This window comes from Hyperolius riggenbachi, chromosome 7, assembly GCF_040937935.1.
Source record: "Hyperolius riggenbachi isolate aHypRig1 chromosome 7, aHypRig1.pri, whole genome shotgun sequence".
In the NCBI taxonomy this organism is placed as follows: domain Eukaryota; kingdom Metazoa; phylum Chordata; class Amphibia; order Anura; family Hyperoliidae; genus Hyperolius; species Hyperolius riggenbachi.
Genome location: NC_090652.1, coordinates 3,594,810 through 3,615,301, shown reverse-complemented (window position 1 = coordinate 3,615,301; position 20,492 = coordinate 3,594,810). Strand labels below are relative to the sequence as shown.

The following is a 20,492-nucleotide window of genomic DNA, read 5'->3' as shown; positions in this document are numbered from 1 at the left end:
TCTAGGAGTGGGCCCTGGGTACAGATGAAGTCTCTAGTGAGACTTCTATAATAGGGTATTTGTAGGGAAAAAAAGTGCCCCAAATGGATGCTCACCTAAATATGGGGATGCCTCTCCTCATCCTCCTCCACAGGCCGTTCCATCCTCTAAAGACCACCAACAAGTCGATGGTTCATGAATGCACAGTAGCCACAGATCAGGCTTCAGTGGGAAAGGCTGAGCCCGATCGGATCCATGCTACAGCACATGCACGGGCCATCTGCACACTAACATGAACATAATTGGGCTCAACTATTTCCGTTGAAGCCCGCGTAAGCTCGTGCTACTGTGCAGGTGCAGTGCGGCCGCGCATCAGCGATCGTCAAGATTCTCGGAGACAGTCTGGTGGAGTAAGATGTGTGAAGCGGATTCCCTTTCCCAAGGTAAGTATCAGAAATATTAGGATGCAAATCTCACCGGTTTACTTGAATCCATTGTTCTGGACCAATAAGAAACTCTCCTGGACAGTTCCAGTAGAAGAAGAAGAGGTGGGCACCATGTTGTCTTGCAGGCACTTATAACAAGCAGATGTGCATGGAAGGTCGGCTTATGTTTAAGCTGGCATCCCTGTACCTACTAACTTGGGAGTGGAGGTGGGTGCTGGGCACACATCAGACTTGGCAGACTTGCACTCCCATATGCTTCTGTACACTGCGTTTGTCCTGAAGTATATATAAACCCAAGTGTACACAAGTGGAGTGTCTCCTGGTTTTATTTATGCTACATAACAGTTAATTTAAAATGATAATAATGTATTATCTTGGTAACCAGGTCTAAACGTAGGAGCAGCCATTGCTGACTTGTTTCAAACCGTTACTTCTCTAAATATTGGATATTTAGGAAAAAGGACGCCTGTTTTAACAGTTCTGAAGGGCCTCCTGAAGTTTTCTGTTACTTCTTATAAGAATCAGAGGTGTGGACACGTGATGAAGGGCTGAAGGCACAATTAAGGCAAATGTTGGTATCTCGTAGACATTTGAAGCGATCCAAATCACCTCAGTAATGATCCCAAAAAGGGAAGCTATCAGCAGACAGAGGATGGTGACAATGGCATGAGTATGGGCCTGGGTGCTGATGGCTCTGGAGCTGCCGGGGTTGGCCTGGATATTGCTGATGTGTCTGCAGAGGGAGGAGGTGATGATTCCAACAGATAGGCAAAAAAATAGAAACATCACTGTATATAGAAAACCAATCACTGATTTTGACTGCAAGCTTTGGTTATCTATTGTGAGGGCCATCTGGTGACCATTGTCATTAAAAGTCTTTTTTTGGGAACCATGATTTGAAGGCCATAAAAAGGAGAAGAAGGTCAGTACCAAAGACCCAACCACCATGACCACAAAACCATTGTGAAATATTTTAGGAAACATTTTCTGAAGAATGATGTATAATTTGTGCTTCATGTTCACAATTTTCAGGCAGAAGTAGATGCTGAGTATCGTGTTGAGCCAAATACTGCACAGCATGAAAGCCAAGCTCACGTTGTTGTTGACAGTTTTCAACACACTATTTGAAAATGAATTACCGGTAGTATTCATCAGGCTAAAGATGCCCTCATGGATAAAGGCCACCTGATGAAGAACATTGAAGAAACAAATCCCAAAAATGAGTTGGTCGTTTATGGGAAGACTTCTGGAATTGACTACATCCATCAGGATCACCAAAAGTATGAAGACATTCACTGGAGCTGAGAGAAGTACGGCCACTAAGTCAGAAATAAGAATGTGGAGTTGTGGAGTCATCGCCATGCTGTGTGAGATATTTGTGGACGTCTCCGGTCATTTGGGATATCCACCTGTAAAATAAGGAATCTACAGTATATCTTGTGTGGCCAATATCATGGTTCTTCTGGAGGAGTAGGGGGAGGAGGTAGTTTTCCTAAATCATGTTTGAGGATGTGTAAGTTATAGCAGTGTATCGGAGTACTCGTCTGATCTACTTTGCAAATATCGTTTTTCAAGGTTGCCGTGTTTATATTTATATAAATACGATGCTCTGATGTTTCCATGAGCGGAAGAGGTATCATTTGATGCAGGACCAAAATAGCAACAGTACAAACTTGCTCAGTCTCTTGTGGTTATATAAATACGAGCGAATGATGGGAATCATACAGGTCACATCAAGCTAATGTGTGGCACTGGGGGCTATGGGATGTCAGTTATGTTTGGGAAGAAGGAGTATGGGGTGGGGGCTTGCAATCATGGCAGTGTGCTGTGCGCAGCAGCCAGACTCATCTACTCCTCCCACCGCTCTGTCTCCACAACTCCCCTACGCAAATCCCTTCATTGGCTTCCAATTCACTTCAGAGTTAGCTTCAAGATCCTATGTTTGGCCTACAAATCCATACACAAGTCCTGCCCAACCTACATCTCTGACCTGGTCAGCAAATATACACCTGGCCGCCCACTTCGCTCCTCCAACAACCTCCTCTTAACCACCCCACGCATCTCGCACTCCCATGCACGACTGCAGGACTTCACTAGAGCTGCCCCCATCCTGTGGAACTCTCTCCCACTGCCCATCAGGCTCGCTTCCATCTTCAACACCTTCAAAAAAGCACTCAAAACTCACTTCTTCAAGGAGGCCTACATCAACTCAACACTGCCCTAATCCTTTCTGCCAATAACTTCTTGCTGCACCCCCTCCTTTTGTGTCACCAACCCCCCCTCTAGATTGTAAGCCTTTGGCAGGGCCCTCTCCCCTTGTGTATCATACTTGACTGTGTGCACTTTACCCAGAATTTGGAATTTGTAATTTTACCACTACCATTCCAGTTTATGATCTGGCATTGTACTACTGTCTGCATTGTGTTGTGTATCTTTTTGCTATTACCTGTTGTATCTTGTATACCTTGTTGTATCTATTACCTTTATTGTTCTGTCACCCCTGTTATCATTGTCTGTAATCCTATTTATTGTACAGCGCTGCGTAATATGTTGGCGCTATATGATTCTAATAAATAATATAATAATAATAATACTAACATAGGAGCGATGGCTGGAGCTTCCATAGAGGCAAACTGGGCAATTGCCCAGGGCCCCAAAATGTGTTTTCCAATCTCCCCTTGGCGCACAAGCTCTCGCAGCTGCCTACAGGAACATGCAATGAGGAGTGTGACACTTCCTCAGATATTTCCAGTGACCGAGATTGTGAAATAGGATTTTTAGCTGAAGATGCCTCTTTAGAGCTGGCTGCACATGGAGTGGGAGGGAGCGGCACATGGAAGGCCTGCAGAGCTGAACAGCTTGATTCACTAAGACAAATAGCCTGCCTTATCAGAGTTAACATGCCTTATCTGAGTAGCATAGTGAGCGCTACGACCTTCTACCTGCTAATTGGTAATGACGAGAGATCCACTTGTCATGCTCTGAGCCCCTGCGAGTTCAATCACTATAAAGGATTTATCAAGCTCTCTCTCCCCCCCCCCTCCCCCTGGATCTACTTACCCATGGCTTCCTCCAGCTCGTTGCCAAAAACATGTCCCACGACGCAGGAAACTTGACAAGCAGCCTATTAGGCCAATCAAAGTGCGGGGATAATGTCCTTTAAAGTGATTAGACCCGCAGGGGCTCAGGGCAGGATGAGCGCAACTCTCGTCATCGCTAATTAGCAGGCATAAGTTCACTGTGCTACTCTGATAGGGCATGTTATCTCTGATAAGGCATGCTATTTGACTTAGTGAACCAAGACCATCATGTGAAAAACAAAAAGGGTGTGGCACTCCCCAAGGGCCTGTCCTCACTGGTGCGTTTTTGCTAATTGTAGAGGCTGGGTACAGGTTCACTCCATACAACAAGGATGCCCATTGTGTAGATCGTGCTCTACCAGTAGATGGTACCAATGGACTTCTGGGTAATTCCCACACCGCTTGCCTGATTGACCTACGCTTTATATTCTGACTCTTGGATGAGCTTCGTGTTATATGCTGTCCTCAGGCTTCGCCCAGCAGTGTAGAGGAGGAATATGATCCTGAAAGGTGGGGGAACCATACATTTACCATTATCTGCTACTGCTGATCATCATTTTGCCAGATGCTGGTGAGCGGTGAGCAATGTTTCCTAACCGTCTGGTTACCTTTAATGAACAATAAATAGATCACAGTCACATTTAAATTCCTGACCATCCCCCATTTCCCATCATCCCCCTGGGCCCTACGCCGGCGTGCATTGGCTTCGCAATTAGCGGTGCGTGTTGCTGCATCAGTAGCTCCATGCTTGTGTGGCTTATTATCAGTACCCTCCCAAGCAATTAGCGAGTGCACCGGCGCGGCGCTGGGGAGGCGGGAGTGGCTGGGGACGCTGCGGCCTTCCTCCCGTACACACAGAGCACACATCACCCATCCTCTGTGTTATTCCTGATGCTGTCGGGTATTTTGTACTGAAGATAATAGAATAACAATCATCTTTCGAGTGCATTAAGTGCCTGACTGCAGCAGGTGATAGTTATTCATGGCATATTTATGGAGGCATCACAACCTTGCCAGCAGAAGATGATTCCGCTATGGAGATTGTTCCAGTGACGCAGCAATGAAATTGTTCTTCATGTGAATTCTGCAGTGGTGCACCTGCCAGCAGTAAAGATGTCGCCTTCGGTGAAGAATGAAAGAATGTAAATCAGGGAGAGGAAAGATTTTACAAACACTGACTAAATAATCTATAAACGAATATTGTAAACAATAAGCAATTTTATTCATGAAGTTACATTCCTTATATTATAAGAGAAACTTTGGTAAAAATAACATAGTGAATAAAATTGCCAATTTCTTTAAAGGAACACTGTCGTGAAAATCAGAAAATGTTAAAAGCACGTAAACACTTCCAGATAAGAAGTACCTTTCTTCCAGAGTCTAATGAGCCATAAATACTTGTTTCCTCTGTTGCTGGCACTTACAGGAGGTAGAAGAAATCTGACATACTGACAGAACTAGTCCATCTCTTCATGGGGGATTCTCAGCAAGGCTTTACAGTACAAAGACATTCCATGAAAAGGATATATACAAACAAGCTGGCCAGCCTCCCTGCTCGCTGCACACTTAGAGATGAGCGTAATGACCTAATTACGATTTTGCGAAATTTCGCGTAATTAGTGTAATTACGATTATGGCCGTAAGTACATAATCGTAATGAAGAAGGATTTCGCGAAATTTCGCGTAAGCGTAATTTTCGCGTAATTTTCGCATTACAGTCGTATCATGCCGTAATTTCGCATTAAACGCTACCGTAATTTCGCGTTAAACCGTAACGCTCCGTATAATATAAAAAAGCCGCCGACTTTAAGGGTTAATAGCAAAGCCCCCTTAAATGCTAAGAGCCTCAAATTTGGAGAATATATTAAGGAGATCAGGAGGAATAAGAGGAAAATTTTTTTTTTCAAAAAGACCTTATAGTTTTTGAGAAAATCGATGTTAAAGTTTCAAAGGAAAAATGTAAACATTTAAAAACCCGCCGACTTTAACGGTTAATAGCAAAGCCTGCTTAAAGTTTAGGAACACCAAATTCCCAGGGTATATTAAGGGGATCAGTGGGAATAAGAGGAAAAAATTTTTTTTCAAAAAGACCTTATAGTTTTTGAGAAAATCGATTTTTAAGTTTCAAGGGCGAAAATGTCTTTTAAATGCGGAAAATGTCAGTTTTTTTTGCACAGGTAACAATAGTGTATTATTTTCATAGATTCCTCCAAGTGGGAAGAGTTTTACTTACTTCGTTCTGAGTGTGGGAAATATAAAAAAAAAACGACGTGGGGTCCCCCCTCCCAGACCTCTTTAACCCCTTGTCCCCCATGCAGGCTGGGATAGCCAGAATGCGGAGCACCGGCCGCGTGGGGCTCCGCACCCTGACTATACCAGCCCGCATGGTCCATGGATTGGGGGGTCTCGGAAGGGGAGGGGCAGCCAAGCTTTCCCCTCCCCCTCCGAGCCCTTGTCCAATCCAAGGACAAGGGGCTCTTCTCCACCTCCGATGGGCGGTGGAGGTGGAGGCCGCGATTTCCTGGGTGGGGGGTTCATGGTGGAATCTGGGAGTCCCCTTTAAAAAGGGGTCCCCCAGATGCTAACCCCCCTCCCAGGAGAAATGAGTATAGAGGTACTTGTAGTACCCCTTACCCATTTCCTTTAAGAGTTAAAAGTAAATAAACACACAAACACATAGAAAAAGTATTTTAATTGAACAAAAAACATAACCACGAAAAAAGTCCTTTAATATTCTTAATTAACCATTAATACTTACCTGTCCCTTTAAATAAATGATCCCACGCAATATCCTCGGAAATGTTCTATCAGTTACAATGTAACAAAGTTATTATGTAACAACTTTGTTACATTGTAACTACGCCGCACCCAACGCCACTCGCCGCTCAGCCGCCGCATACGCGTCCGTGCAGGACGCTAAGTCCCCGCAGCTCCCGCTGTCCACCCCGCCCACATCTGTCACCCACATGTCACCCACATGTGGGTGACATGTGGGAGAGGCGGGGAGGGCAGCGGAGCCGGCGGGGACTTAGCGTCCTGCACAGACCCGACAGAGCTCTGAGCTATATAGCTCAGAGCTCTGAGAAGCATCTTTGTATTTGGGCTCCAAGGAGCCCCATTGGTCCTTAGCAGACCAATGGGGTTCCTTCAAATCAGAAGGAACCCCATTGGTCTGCTAAGGACCAATGGGGCTCCTTGGAGCCCAAATACAAAGATGCTTTCGAGAGCTCTGAGCTATATAGCTCAGAGCTCTGTAGGGTCCTGCAGCACAGACGCGGTGGCGGCGGCGGCGGTGAGTGACGTCGGGTGCGGCGTAGTTACAATGTAACAAAGTTGTTATATTGTAATAACTTTGTTACATTGTAACTGATAGAACATTTCCGAGGATATTGCGTGGGATCATTTATTTAAAGGGACAGGTAAGTATTAATGGTTAATTAAGAATATTAAAGGACTTTTTTCGTGGTTATGTTTTTTGTTCAATTAAAATACTTTTTCTATGTGTTTGTGTGTTTATTTACTTTTAACTCTTAAAGGAAATGGGTAAGGGGTACTACAAGTACCTCTATACTCATTTCTCCTGGGAGGGGGGTGGGCATCTGGGGGACCCCTTTTTAAAGGGGACTCCCAGATTCCACCATGAACCCCCCACCCAGGAAATCGCGGCCTCCACCTCCACCGCCCATCGGAGGTGGAGAAGAGCCCCTTGTCCTTGGATTGGACAAGGGCTCGGAGGGGGAGGGGAAAGCTTGTCTGCCCCTCCCCTTCCGAGACCCCCCAATCCATGGACCATGCGGGCTGGTATAGTCAGGGTGCGGAGCCCCACGCGGCCGGTGCTCCGCATTCTGGCTATCCCAGCCTGCATGGGGGACAAGGGGTTAAAGAGGTCTGGGAGGGGGGACCCCACATCGTTTTTTTTTTATATTTCCCACACTCAGAACGAAGTAAGTAAAACTCTTCCCACTTGGGGGAATCTATGAAAATAATACACTATTGTTACCTGTGCAAAAAAAACTGACATTTTCCGCATTTAAAAGACATTTTCGCCCTTGAAACTTAAAAATCGATTTTCTCAAAAACTATAAGGTCTTTTTGAAAAAAAATGTTTTCCTCTTATTCCCACTGATCCCCTTAATATACCCTGGGAATTTGGTGTTCCTAAACTTTAAGCAGGCTTTGCTATTAACCGTTAAAGTCGGCGGGTTTTTAAATGTTTACATTTTTCCTTTGAAACTTTAACATCGATTTTCTCAAAAACTATAAGGTCTTTTTGAAAAAAAAATTTTTCCTCTTATTCCTCCTGATCTCCTTAATATATTCTCCAAATTTGAGGCTCTTAGCATTTAAGGGGGCTTTGCTATTAACCCTTAAAGTCGGCGGCTTTTTTATATTATACGGAGCGTTACGTTTAACGCGAAATTACGGTAGCGTTTAATGCGAAATTACGGCATGAACGAAACGCGAAATTTCGCGTTGAAAATTACGCTTACGGTATTTTCAATTACGATTTTAATGGCAATTTCGCTACGCTAATTTCGCATCGTAATCGCAAATTTCGCATGCGTAATTATAGTAATGCGAAATTACGAAAATTTCAGCTCAACTCTATGCACACTTTTTTTGGCAGTTGGACGGGGCAACTGTCATTTGCTAAGTGCTTTTGAAAGTAAACAAAGCCATGAGAACCCCATGAACAGATAGACTAGTTAAAAACTTGTTCGTTCTGTCAGATTCCTACTACTAAGCCTACTAAAGTGTGCAGCGAGCAGGGAGGCTGGCCAGCATGATTGTATATACAGTGGGGTGCAAAAGTATTCGGCCCCCTTGAAGTTTTCCACATTTTGTCACATTACTGCCACAAACATGAATCAGTTTTATTGGAATTCCACATGAAAGACCAATACAAAGTAGTGTACATGTGAGAAGTGTAACGAAAATCATACATCATTCCAAACATTTTTTACAAATCAATAACTGCAAAGTGGGGTATGCGTAATTATTCTGCCCCTTTTGGTCTGAGTGCAGTCAGTTGCCCATAGACATTGCCTGATGAGTGCTAATGACTAAATAGAGTGCACCTGTGTGTAATCTAATGTCAGTACAAATACAGCTGCTCTGTGACGGCCTCAGAGGTTGTCTAAGAGAATATTGGGAGCAACAACACCATGAAGTCCAAAGAACACACAAGACAGGTCAGGGATCAAGTTATTGAGAAATTTAAAGCAGGCTTAGGCTACAAAAATATTTCCAAAGCCTTGAACATCCCACGGAGCACTGTTCAAGCGATCATTCAGAAATGGAAGGAGTATGGCACAACTGTAAACCTACCAAGACAAGGCCGTCCACCTAAACTCACAGGCCGAACAAGGAGACGCTGATCAGAAATGCAGTCAAGAGGCCCATGGTGACTCTGGACGAGCTGCAGAGATCTACAGCTCAGGTGGGAGACTCTGTCCATAGGACAACTATTAGTCATGCACTGTACAAAGTTGGCCTTTATGGAAGAGTGGCAAGAAGAAAGCCATTGTTAACAGAAAAGCATTAGAAGTCCCGTTTGCAGTTTGCCACAAGCCATGTGGGGGACACAGCAAACATGTGGAAGAAGGTGCTCTGGTCTGATGAGACCAAAATGGAACATTTTGGCCAAAATGCAAAACGCTATGTGTGGCTGAAAACTAACACTGCACATCACTCTGAACACACCATCCCCACTGTCAAATATGGTGGTGGCAGCATCCTGCTCTGGGGGTGCTTCTCTTCAGCAGGGACAGGGAAGCTGGTCAGAGTTGATGGGAAGATGGATGGAGCCAAATACAGGGCAAACTTGGGAGAAAACCTCTTGGAGTCTGCAAAAGACTTGAAACTTGGGCAGAGGTTCACCTTCCAGCAGGACAATGACCCTAAACATAAAGCCAGGGCAACAATGGAATGGTTTAAAACAAAACATATCTATGTGTTAGAATGGCCCAGTCAAAGTCCAGATCTAAATCCAATCGAGAATCTGTGGCAAGATCTGAAAACTGCTGTTCACAATCGCTGTCCATCTAATCTGACTGAGATGGAGCTGTTTTGCAAAGAAGAATGGGCAAGGGTTTCAGGCTCTAGATGTGCAAAGCTGGTAGAGACATACCCTAAAAGACTGGCAGCTGTAATTGCAGCAAAAGGTGGTACTACAAAGTATTGGCTCAGGGGGCCGAATAATTACGCACATACCACTTTGCAGTTATTTATTTGTAAAAAATGTTTGGAATCATGTATGATTTTTGTTCCACTTCTCACATGTACACCACTTTGTGTTGGTCTTTCACGTGGAATTCCAATAAAATTGATGCATGTTTGTGGCAGTAATGTGACAAAATGTGGAAAACTTCAAGGGGGCCGAATACTTTTGCAAACCACTGTAGTATATATAAGATAAACTCATATATAAGAAAACTTGTGCTGAAAAAAAGTGCCCCTGGGGGTACTTACCTCTGGAGGGGGATGCCTCTGGATCCTATTGGGGCTTCCCCGACCTCCTCTGTCCCACGGTGGCAGCGCTAGAGGTCCCCAAACGGCGGCCATGTAAATATTTACCTTCCCAGCTCCAGCGCAGGCGCAGTAGCTGATCTCGTCGACACCCATTCTGCGCAGGCGCTGGAGCCAGGAAAGGTAAATATTGCAGCACTGCTGCACCTGCGCCATGCCCTGACAAATTGTCAGTGGTGGCTTCCGAGGGGACAGCGAGACCACCATGTGATGGAGGAGGACGGGGGAAGCCTCAATCGGATCCAGAGGCAGCCCCGTCCCGAGGTAAGAACCCTTTTTTTCAGTACAGAGTCTCTTTAAGTTGAAGTGTCCTTGAGACATTTATACTAGCAGATTTTATACGTACCTGAGGCTTCCTCCGCCCCATCGCTGTCCTCCTAGGCCCCTCAGTTCCTACACTGTCTCCCCGGTATATTTTCTAGTTGTGGGCTGGAACGTTCTGCGCAGTCAGTACTGCATGGATGTAGAATGGCCCGAGTCACGGTAACATGACAGGGCAAGCGTGTGCTGCTGGGCCACGTATGCATGTTGTAGCACACTGGAAATACAGTGGGGGAGACAGCAGAGGAGGGGCCCAGGAGGATGGTGACGGCCTGCATGGGGCTGGAGGAAGCCCCAGTTAAGTATACATGTCTCAGGTTTCCTTTAAAGGGCACCTAAACTGAAAATAAAAGCATGAGGAGGCCATAGCTGGGGCTTCTCAAGACCCCCATAATCTCTGTGGCTCTCAGCTTTTCTGGCTGCCCCTCCTCCAGAGTGCTTTGTCCCCCATTAAAAGCTGTAAATGAGTCCAGTTGGAGCAGCATGCATGCTCTGTCCTCTCCGGTCTCCCTCATTGATCACGCTCCTGATTGGCTGGGAGCATTCTGGGCATGTGCAGTTCAGACACGATTGTAACGGTGCGTTCCCAGGACCCTCCCAACCGAGGCCGCAGTGCACAGAGATTGCATGCGGACAGCGCATGCGCGGTTCAGGGAGCTATAGACGGGCAAAGCTAAAAATCAAGATGGCGGCCTTATGAATTAGAGACAGTAAATTCTGCATCACTAGCCAGCTACCTGAGCTGTGGAATATGGTGGAGATGGGCTCATGGAAAAAAAAGTTGTCTGCTTAAAGAGAACCTGTGATGAACAAAGAAAAGAATTGATACTTACCTGGGGTTTCCTCCAGCCCTGTGTACACCATGGGCTCTCTCACCGTCCTCCCAGTATCTGTAGAGGGGAAGCTCACCATATCATCCAATATAGTAACACACCCATGAGCTATCATGCTAGTCAGGAATGTGTGTCTCAGCGTACAATTATCGTGTCATGTGAAAATACACCTTGTGATTGGGCACAGAGAAAAGGGTGTGTTCATGTCCATTCACCCGCTGCCACGTTCTCCAGAAAGGGCTCCGGCCGCAGATCTAGAGTCCGCACAGCGCAGAGAAATAACTGCTTCAGCGCACCGGCAGTTATTTTATTGAGTGATATTCCCGGAGGAATAGTCAGACTTCCCTCTGGAAGAGAAGCAGTAAATATGATAACGGCTGAATAACAAGCGGGAGGGGGAGTTCTGAGAGTCACACCTCTCCTGCTATAAGCTTTGTTCACACTACAATAAGCCCTCAGTGATATAATGGGAGACACATTGGGCTCGATTCACAAAGCGGTGCTAACCCAGTTAGAGACTTTAGGCGTGATAACCATTGCACCACTCTGGTGAAAAGCCAGTTTAGGTGTGATAAGTTTAGGCATGATAAGTTTAGGCATGATAAGTTTAGGCATGATAAGTTTAGATAAGTTTAGATTGCGCACAAAGTCCCGCACGCAAAGCAGCGCCATTAAACTCTATGCGAAGTGCACCAGACTTTGCTAGCGCAAAACTTTTGATCAGCTGTGCACTGCGGTGCTAACCCAGTTGGTGTTTGAACTTATCACGCCTAAACTTATCACACCTAAACTTATCATGCCTAAACTTATCACACCTAAACTTATCATGCCTAAACTTATCACACCTAAACTTATCATGCCTAAACTTATCATGCCTAAACTGAGTTTAGGCGTGATAACGGACTTTTCACCAGCGTGCTAACTGTTAGCATCGCTTTGTGAATCAGGCCCATTGTGTCTGTCCTCCATACTACTTCACTGACTGAGCCAGGGGGAGTCAATGTCAGTGATTAAATTACCATAACAATAATCATCACAGTGCTGCTAATGTGCTGAATGGCTGTGATTGAAATGATAATTGAACAGAATAGGTCCGCTGTTGTGGACATCTATAATCAGCATCCCTAGACATCCCTGTTACATGATCACTGCGTTAATCTCACCGCAATAATGCTTCTAACTAAAAAAGAGAAATATAGCACTTAAACTGCTCATATAATGTGTGCGTGTGGTGTGTGTATGCGTGTATGTGTGTGTGTGGGCGCTGTATACAGTGTGTGCGCAGTGTGTGTGTGCACAGTGTGCGTATGTGTATGTGTGGGCGCTGTATACAGTGTGTGTGTGTGTGTGTGTGTGTGTGTGTGTGTGTGTGTGTGTGTGTGTGTGTGTGTGTGTGTGTGTGTGTGTGTGTGTGTGTGTGTGTGTGTGTGTGTGTGTGTGTGTGTGTGTGTGTGTGTGTGTGTGTGTGTGTGTGTGTGTGTGTGTGTGTGTGTGTGTGTGTGTGTGTGCGCGCGTATGTGTGGGCGCTGTATACAGTGTGTGCGCTGTGTGTGTGTGTGTGTGTGTGCGTATGTGTGGGCGCTGTATACAGTGTGTTCGCTCTGTGTGTGTGTGTGCGCGTGTGTATGTGTGGGCGCTGTATACAGTGTGTGCGCTGTGTGTGTGCGCGTGTGTATGTGTGGGCGCTATATACAGTGTGGGCGCAGTGTGTGTGTGTGTGCGCGTGTGTATGTGTGGGCGCTGTATACAGTGTGTGCGCTGTATGTGTGTGTGCGTTTATGTGTGTGTTCGTGTGTGCGTGCGCATGTGTGGGCGCTGTATACAGTGTGGGCGCAGTGTGTGTGTGCACAGTGTGTGTGTGTGTATGTGTGGGCGCTGTATACAGTGTGTGTGCAGTTTGTGTGTATGTGTGGGCGCTGTATACAGTGTGTGTGCAGTGTGTGTGCGTGTGTGCGAAGTGAGTGTGTGTGCGTTGTATACAGTGTGTGTGTGCAGTGTGTGTGCGTGTGTGTGCGCGTTGTATACAGTGTGTGTGTGTATGCGTTGTGTGCAGTGTGTGTGTGTGTGTTGTAAACAGTGTGTGCAAAGTATGTGTGCGTTGTGTACAGAGTGTGCAGCGTGTGAGTGTGTACAGTTTGAACTGTTTGGTATAGTAATAGGAGATGCAGAGGTTGTGACCGCACCAGGGCCCCAGGACCAGAGGTGCTGTCCTTCAACCATTAGCATTCTACTGGTGCTATACTGGTAATGATCACCACTATATGTGCATTAAATAGTGGTACTCCTTAACAAACTATTCCGCCCTCCTGCTTACACCTCTCTAACACTGCAACTATCCCCTCCCCTGCTGACACCTCTCTGACACTGCAGCTGTCCCCTCCCCTGCTTACACCTCTCTAACACTGCAACTATCCCCTCCCCTGCTTACACCTCTCTGACACTGCAACTATCCCCTCCCCTGCTGACACCTCTCTGACACTGCAGCTGTCCCCTCCCCTGCTTACACCTCTCTAACACTGCAACTATCCCCTCCCCTGCTTACACCTCTCTGACACTGCAACTATCCCCTCCCCTGCTTACACCTCTCCGACACTGCCGCTGTCCCCAATCCTGCCTACACTCGCTGATACTGTGGCTGTCCCCCTAATATGGTTTATAATTTAATATAATTGAATTGCGCTTATACCTTTTATATCTTTCTGTCTGTTTAAAGCTTGGTAGCATAGAAGTGTTTTGAAAACAAACAACTGTATTACTTTGAGAATTGCTATGATAATAAACAGATTGCTATGTTAGATGATGCGCTCAGTATACTATACAGAATTCAGTTACCGTGCCAAGTTTCTTATTCTGTTACAGTGACCTTCCAGAGGAGAAATGGGAGTCGGTTAAAAGGGCGGTTTGAACCAGATGATTGTGTCCAGAACTGGCTATCTCTGAGGTCATACAGAGGAAATAGAAACTGGGAAGTAATCCTTGTCAAGTAACTCGAGAGTCAGGAACGGCCAGGGGCAAGAAACAAAGCCAAGAATGGTGAAGGACGAGGTGGCCCGCCCAGCCAGAAAGTGAAAGCAGCCTGGAGCCAGTTCTGATTGGACTAACAAGATGACACTGCTTGAAGAGGGGAATATGTTAGAGGGGGCTTTAAAATAGACTGAGAATGGGGAGGACTTTGCTTTTCTGTGCCAGTGAGGTTGAGTTCAGAACCCTGCCTGTGTAAGCTGGCATAGGAACGCCCTTGATCAAGAATAAATAAAGATTCCACTGTATCTTGGGACTAAAGAAGAGAGAGTCTGTGAGGTTATTTTTCTTCCACAGCTTACACCTCTCTGACACTGCAGCTGTCCCCTCCCCTGCTTACACCTCTCTTACACTGCAGCTGTCCCCTCCCCCGCTTACACCTCTCTGACACTGCAGCTGTCCCCTGACCCTGCTTACACCTCTCTGACACTGCAGCTGTCCCCTCCCCTGCTTACATCTCTCTGACACTGCAGCTGTCCCCTCCCCTGCTTACACCTCTCTGATACTGCAGCTGTCCCCTCCCCCGCTTACACCTCTCTGACACTGTGACTGATCCCTCCCCTGCTTAGACCTCTCTGACGCTGACCCCTCCCATGCTTACACTTTTCTGACACTGCAGCTGTCCCCTCGCCTGCTTACACCTCTCTGACACTGCAGCTGTCCCCTCGCCTGCTTACACCTCTCTGACACTGCGGCTGTCCCCTCGCCTGCTTACACCTCTCTGACAGTGCAGCTGTCCCCTCGCCTGCTTACACCTCTCTGACACTGCGGCTGTCCCCTCGCCTGCTTACACCTCTTTGACACTGCAGCTGTCCCCTCGCCTGCTTACACCTCTCTGACACTGCAGCTGTCCCCTCGCCTGCTTACACCTCTCTGACAGTGCAGCTGTCCCCTCGCCTGCTTACACCTCTCTGACACTGCAGTGGTCCCCTCGCCTGCTTACACCTCTCTGACACTGCAGCTGTCCCCTCCCCTGCTTACACCTCTCTGACACTGCAGCTGTCCCCTCCCCTGCTTACACCTCTCTGACACTGCAGCTGTCTCCTCCCCTGCTTATACCTCTCTGACACTGCAGCTGTCCCCTCGCCTGCTTACACCTCTCTGACACTGCAGCGGTCCCCTCGCCTGCTTACACCTCTCTGACACTGCAGCTGTCCCCTCCGCTGCTTACACCTCTCTGACACTGCAGCTGTCCCCTCCCCTGCTTACACCTCTCTTACACTGCAGCTGTCCCCTCCCCCGCTTACACCTCTCTGACACTGTGACTGATCCCTCCCCTGCTTAGACCTCTCTGACGCTGACCCCTCCCATGCTTACAATTTTCTGACACTGCAGCTGTCCCCTCGCCTGCTTACACCTCTCTGACACTGCGGCTGTCCCCTCGCCTGCTTACACCTCTCTGACAGTGCAGCTGTCCCCTCGCCTGCTTACACCTCTCTGACACTGCGGCTGTCCCCTCGCCTGCTTACACCTCTTTGACACTGCAGCTGTCCCCTCGCTTGCTTACACCTCTCTGACACTGCAGATGTCCCCTCGCCTGCTTACACCTCTCTGACAGTGCAGCTGTCCCCTCGCCTGCTTACACCTCTCTGACACTGCAGTGGTCCCCTCGCCTGCTTACACCTCTCTGACACTGCAGCTGTCCCCTCCGCTGCCTACACCTCTCTGACACTGCAGCTGTCCCCTCCCCTGCTTACACCTCTCTGACACTGCAGCTGTCTCCTCCCCTGCTTACACCTCTCTGACACTGCAGCTGTCCCCTCGCCTGCTTACACCTCTCTGACACTGCAGCGGTCCCCTCGCCTGCTTACACCTCTCTGACACTGCAGCTGTCCCCTCCGCTGCTTACACCTCTCTGACACTGCAGCTGTCCCCTTCCCTGCTTACACCTCTCTGACACTGCAACTGTCTCCTCTCCTGCTAACACTTCTCTGACACTGTGACTGATCCCTCCCCTGCTTAGACCTCACTGACGCTGACCCCTCCCCTGCTTACACTTTTCTGACACTGCAGCTGTCCCCTCGCCTGCTTACACCTCTCCGACACTGCAACGGTCCCCTCGCCTGCTTACACCTCTCTGACACTGCAGCTGTCCCCTCGCCTGCTTACACCTCTCTGACACTGCAGCTGTCCCCTCCGCTGCTTACACCTCTCTGTCACTGCGGCTGTCCCCTCGCCTGCTTACACCTCTCTGACACTGCAGCTGTCCCCTCCCCTGCTTACACCTCTCTGACACTGCAGCTGAACCCTCGCCTGCTTACACCTCTCTGACACTGCAGCTGTCCCCTCCGCTGCTTACACCTCTCTGACACTGCAGCTGTCCCCTCGCCTGCTTACACCTCTCTGACACTGCAGCTGTCCCCTCCGCTGCTTACACCTCTCTGACACTGCGGCTGTCCCCTCGCCTGCTTACACCTCTCTGACACTGCAGCTGTCCCCTCCGCTGCTTACACCTCTCTGACACTGCAGCTGTCCCCTCCCCTGCTTACACCTCTCAGACACTTTAGCTGTCCCCTCCCCTGCTCACACCTCTCTGACACTGCAGCTGTCCCCTCCCCTGCCTACACCTCTCTGCACACCTCTTTGTTTCTGACACTGCAGCTGTCCCCTCCCCTGCTTACACCTCTGACACTGCGGCTGCCCCTCCACTACTTACACCTCTTTGATGCTGTTGCTGTCTCCTCCCCATTTACACCTCTCTCTTACACTGCAGCTGTCCCCTCCCCTGTTTACACATCTCTGACTCTGCGTATTTCTCATCCCCTGCTTACACCTCTTTGACACTTCAGCTGTCCCCTCCCCTACTTACACATCTCTGACACTGCAGCTGTTCCCACCCCTGCTTACAAGTATGTGACTCTGTGGCTGTCCCCTAGCCTGCTTACACCTCTCTGACACTGCAGCTGTCCCCTCCACTGACACTGATTGATCCCTCCCCTGCTAACACCTCACTGACACTGACCCCTCCCATGCTTACACTTCTCTAACACTGTAGCTGTCCCCTCGCCTGCTTACACCTCTCTGACACTGTGACTGATCCCTCGCCTGCTTACACCTCTCTGACACTGCAGCTGTCCCCTCCACTGCTTACACCTCTCTGACACTGCAGCTGTCCCCTCCCCTGCTTAAACCTCTCAGACACTTCAGCTGTCCCCTCCCCTGCTCACACCTCTCTGACACTGCAGCTGTCCCCTCCCCTGCTTACACCTCTCAGACACTTCAGCTGTCCCCTCCCCTGCTCACACCTCTCTGACACTGCAGCTGTCCCCTCCCCTGCTTACGCCTCTCTGACACTGCAGCTGTCCCCTCCACTGCTTACACCTCTCTGACACTGCAGCTGTCCCCTCCCCTGCTTAAACCTCTCAGACACTTCAGCTGTCCCCTCCCCTGCTCACACCTCTCTGACACTGCAGCTGTCCCCTCCCCTGCTTACACCTCTCAGACACTTCAGCTGTCCCCTCCCCTGCTCACACCTCTCTGACACTGCATCTGTCCTCCTCCCCTGCCTACACCTCTCTGCAAACCTCTTTGTTTCTGACACTGCAGCTGTCCCCTCCCCTGCCTACACCTCTCTGCACACCTCTTTGTTTCTGACACTGCAGCTGTCCCCTCCCCTGCCTACACCTCTCTGCACACCTCTTTGTTTCTGACACTGCAGCTGTCCCCTCCCCTGCCTACACCTCTCTGCACACCTCTTTGTTTCTGACACTGCAGCTGTCCCCTCCCCTGCCTACACCTCTCTGCACACCTCTTTGTTTGTGACACTGCAGAAGTGTCAGAAACAATGAGGCCTAATGCCGCTTATAGAGGGAGGGCGAGGGGGCCCAAGTCATTGTTGCCCAGGGTCCCCTGAGCCTAGAAAAGTCCTTCTTTACAGGGACAGGTGACTGGCGGTAATAATTGCTGGTAAGAGGAGGAGTTTGTGCCGCAAGCTATTACTAGGGCAGACTAAACCTTACATTTTTATATTTCTAAAATGAATTATTTTTGCAATTTAATTTTAAATACCCCTTAAATTATATTTCTACGAAATAAAGTTATAAAAACTGAAGATTAACTGTGGCTGTAATCCATTCCCTTAAACAACACAGTGGCCTCAATTCACGGAGCATTATCAAACGTTTATCAAACACTTTATCAAACGTTTGATAATTTACCTCATGGGTAAAATCTCATTTTAAATTCACTAAGGTGTTATATATTTATCGAATGTTTTACCGATAAAACGTTCAACAAATATATAACACCTTAGTGAGATTTTACCCATGAGGTAAATTATCAAACGTTTGATAAAGTGTTTGATAAACGTTTGATAATGCTCCGTGAATTGAGGCCAGTATGTTTGGAAATGTGACTGAAATTCAAATAACACTTTAAGAGCTCCCTCCCGCAGTGTTCCTGTCTCCTGTACCGCTTTCTAGGCTTTCCTCCTGTCTCCCCGGGATTTATCAGAGACTTTCTCCTATATCTAATGGCCTTTCTGCCTCAGCAGCGCTAGCCTGGCACAGGAAATCCATAGACAGTGCAGCAGAGGATTCTGGGAGATGATCGAATGTGTCAGTGACAGCCTGGATTGTGCAAGTGATTGGAGAGGATCTGAGAAAGCAATAAAAGGATTTCACTGAAACGATAACCACATTTTTACTCCCACCAGGGTCAGGATGAGAGGTTTAGCGGTTGGATTACCTGAACGAGCTAGGAAGTATCAGGAGATTTGTGGGCTTTTATAAGATGTTGGGTGTCTGAGTGAATGCAGCGATACTGTCTGCCTGTAAATGTATAGGTTTCCTAGAAAAAAAGTGAATATCTTTATTCTGTGTAATTCCTATCAGAGAAAGCTCAGTAACTCCCAGCTGTGACATCCCTGAGTGATTTAACCACTTCCCAACCACAAGATTTTTGCCTTAAAATCAGAGCAATTTTCACATCACGCTCCTCCCTTTCATTTGTAAATAAATTTATTGTTACTAATCACACAGAAATGATCTATATATTGTTTTTTTCACCAAAAATTAAGCTTTCTTTGGGTAGCACTTTTTGCTAAGAATTATTTTATTGTATGTGCAATTTAAAGGGAATAATAAAAAAATGAAGAAAAAAAAAACAATCATTATTTCTCAGTTTTGAGTTCTAAAATAAAACTTGCTGCTGTGGATAATATCCACACATTTTATATGCCCATTTGTGCCAGTTATTACACCATTTAAATTGAGTCCCCAGTACAATGCAATGTAGCAATGTATGGGAACAAAACGTTTTCTGGAAATAAAGGTGGCAAACAAACAAGTACACTTCAGCCCCTGGTGCTATGAAAATTAACAGTGATATACCTCATGGCATGCATATTAAAAAGTCCATAAGTTAACTATTTATGTTTTTTTGTTTTTTTTACAGTGTCATGTAATTTTTTTCTTTTTTTGCAAGTGTTTTATTTTTGTAACTATAGCGTACGGGTATAAGGGGTTAAAATGTAATCAAAATGTATGTATTTTATATTTATAACAGTGCATGGGGTGTATTTTTACTTTTTGGCCACAAGATGGTGCTACACATAATTGCTGAGACTGTTACCCGGAACTATTAAAGGAGAACTGTAGTGAAAGGTATATGGAGGCAGCCATATTTGTTTCCATTTAAAGAGGAACTACAGTGAAAATAATGTAATAAATTTATTCATTTTTACAATAATTATGTATAAATGATTTAGTCAGTGTTTGCTCATTGTAAAATCTTTCCTCTCCCAGATTCACATTCTGACATGTATTACATGGTGACATTGTTACTGTGGGCAAGTTATGTAGCTGTTTCTGGCTGTTCTGGCTGTTACAGACAGCTGTAAACAGCCATTTCCTGTCTGTGAACATTGTTACATTGTGGCAGTTTGCCCAGAGTACCGCGGTATTCAGAGCCTCTTGTGGGAGGGGTTTCAGCACAAAATTAGTCACACAGCGCCCCCTGATGGTCTGTTTGCAAGAAGCATTCTATTTCTCATGTAAAAGGGGGTATCAGCTACTGATTGGGATAAAGTTCAATTCTTGGTTGGAGTTTCTCTTTAAGCAATACCAGTTGCCTGGCTATCCTGCTGACCCTCTGCCTCTAATACTTTCAGCCATAGGCCCTGAACAAGCATGCAGCAGATCAGGTGTTTCTGACAATTTTGACAGATATGACAAGATTAGCTGCATGCTTGTTTCTGGTGTGATTCAGACACTTCTTCAGCCAAATAGATCAGCTGGGCTGCCAGGCAACTGGTATTGCTTAAAAGGAAATAAATATGGCAGCCT

At 47.0% G+C, this 20,492-nt stretch overlaps 1 protein-coding gene across 1 annotated transcript; it reads right to left on the bottom strand.

The window, feature by feature from the left end:
- Nucleotides 1-896: 896 nt before the first annotated feature.
- LOC137525315 (taste receptor type 2 member 43-like) lies at nt 897-1,787 on the bottom strand. Its single transcript, XM_068246370.1, has one exon. The coding sequence runs from the start codon at nt 1,785-1,787 to the stop codon at nt 897-899; it is 891 nt and encodes a 296-aa protein (XP_068102471.1).
- Between the last annotated feature and the right edge of the window lie 18,705 nt (nt 1,788-20,492).

Coding starts and splice junctions, on each gene's coding strand:
- LOC137525315 (XM_068246370.1), bottom strand. CDS start 1,787: ATGGCGATGACTCCACAACTCCACATTCTTATTTCTGACTTAGTGGCC.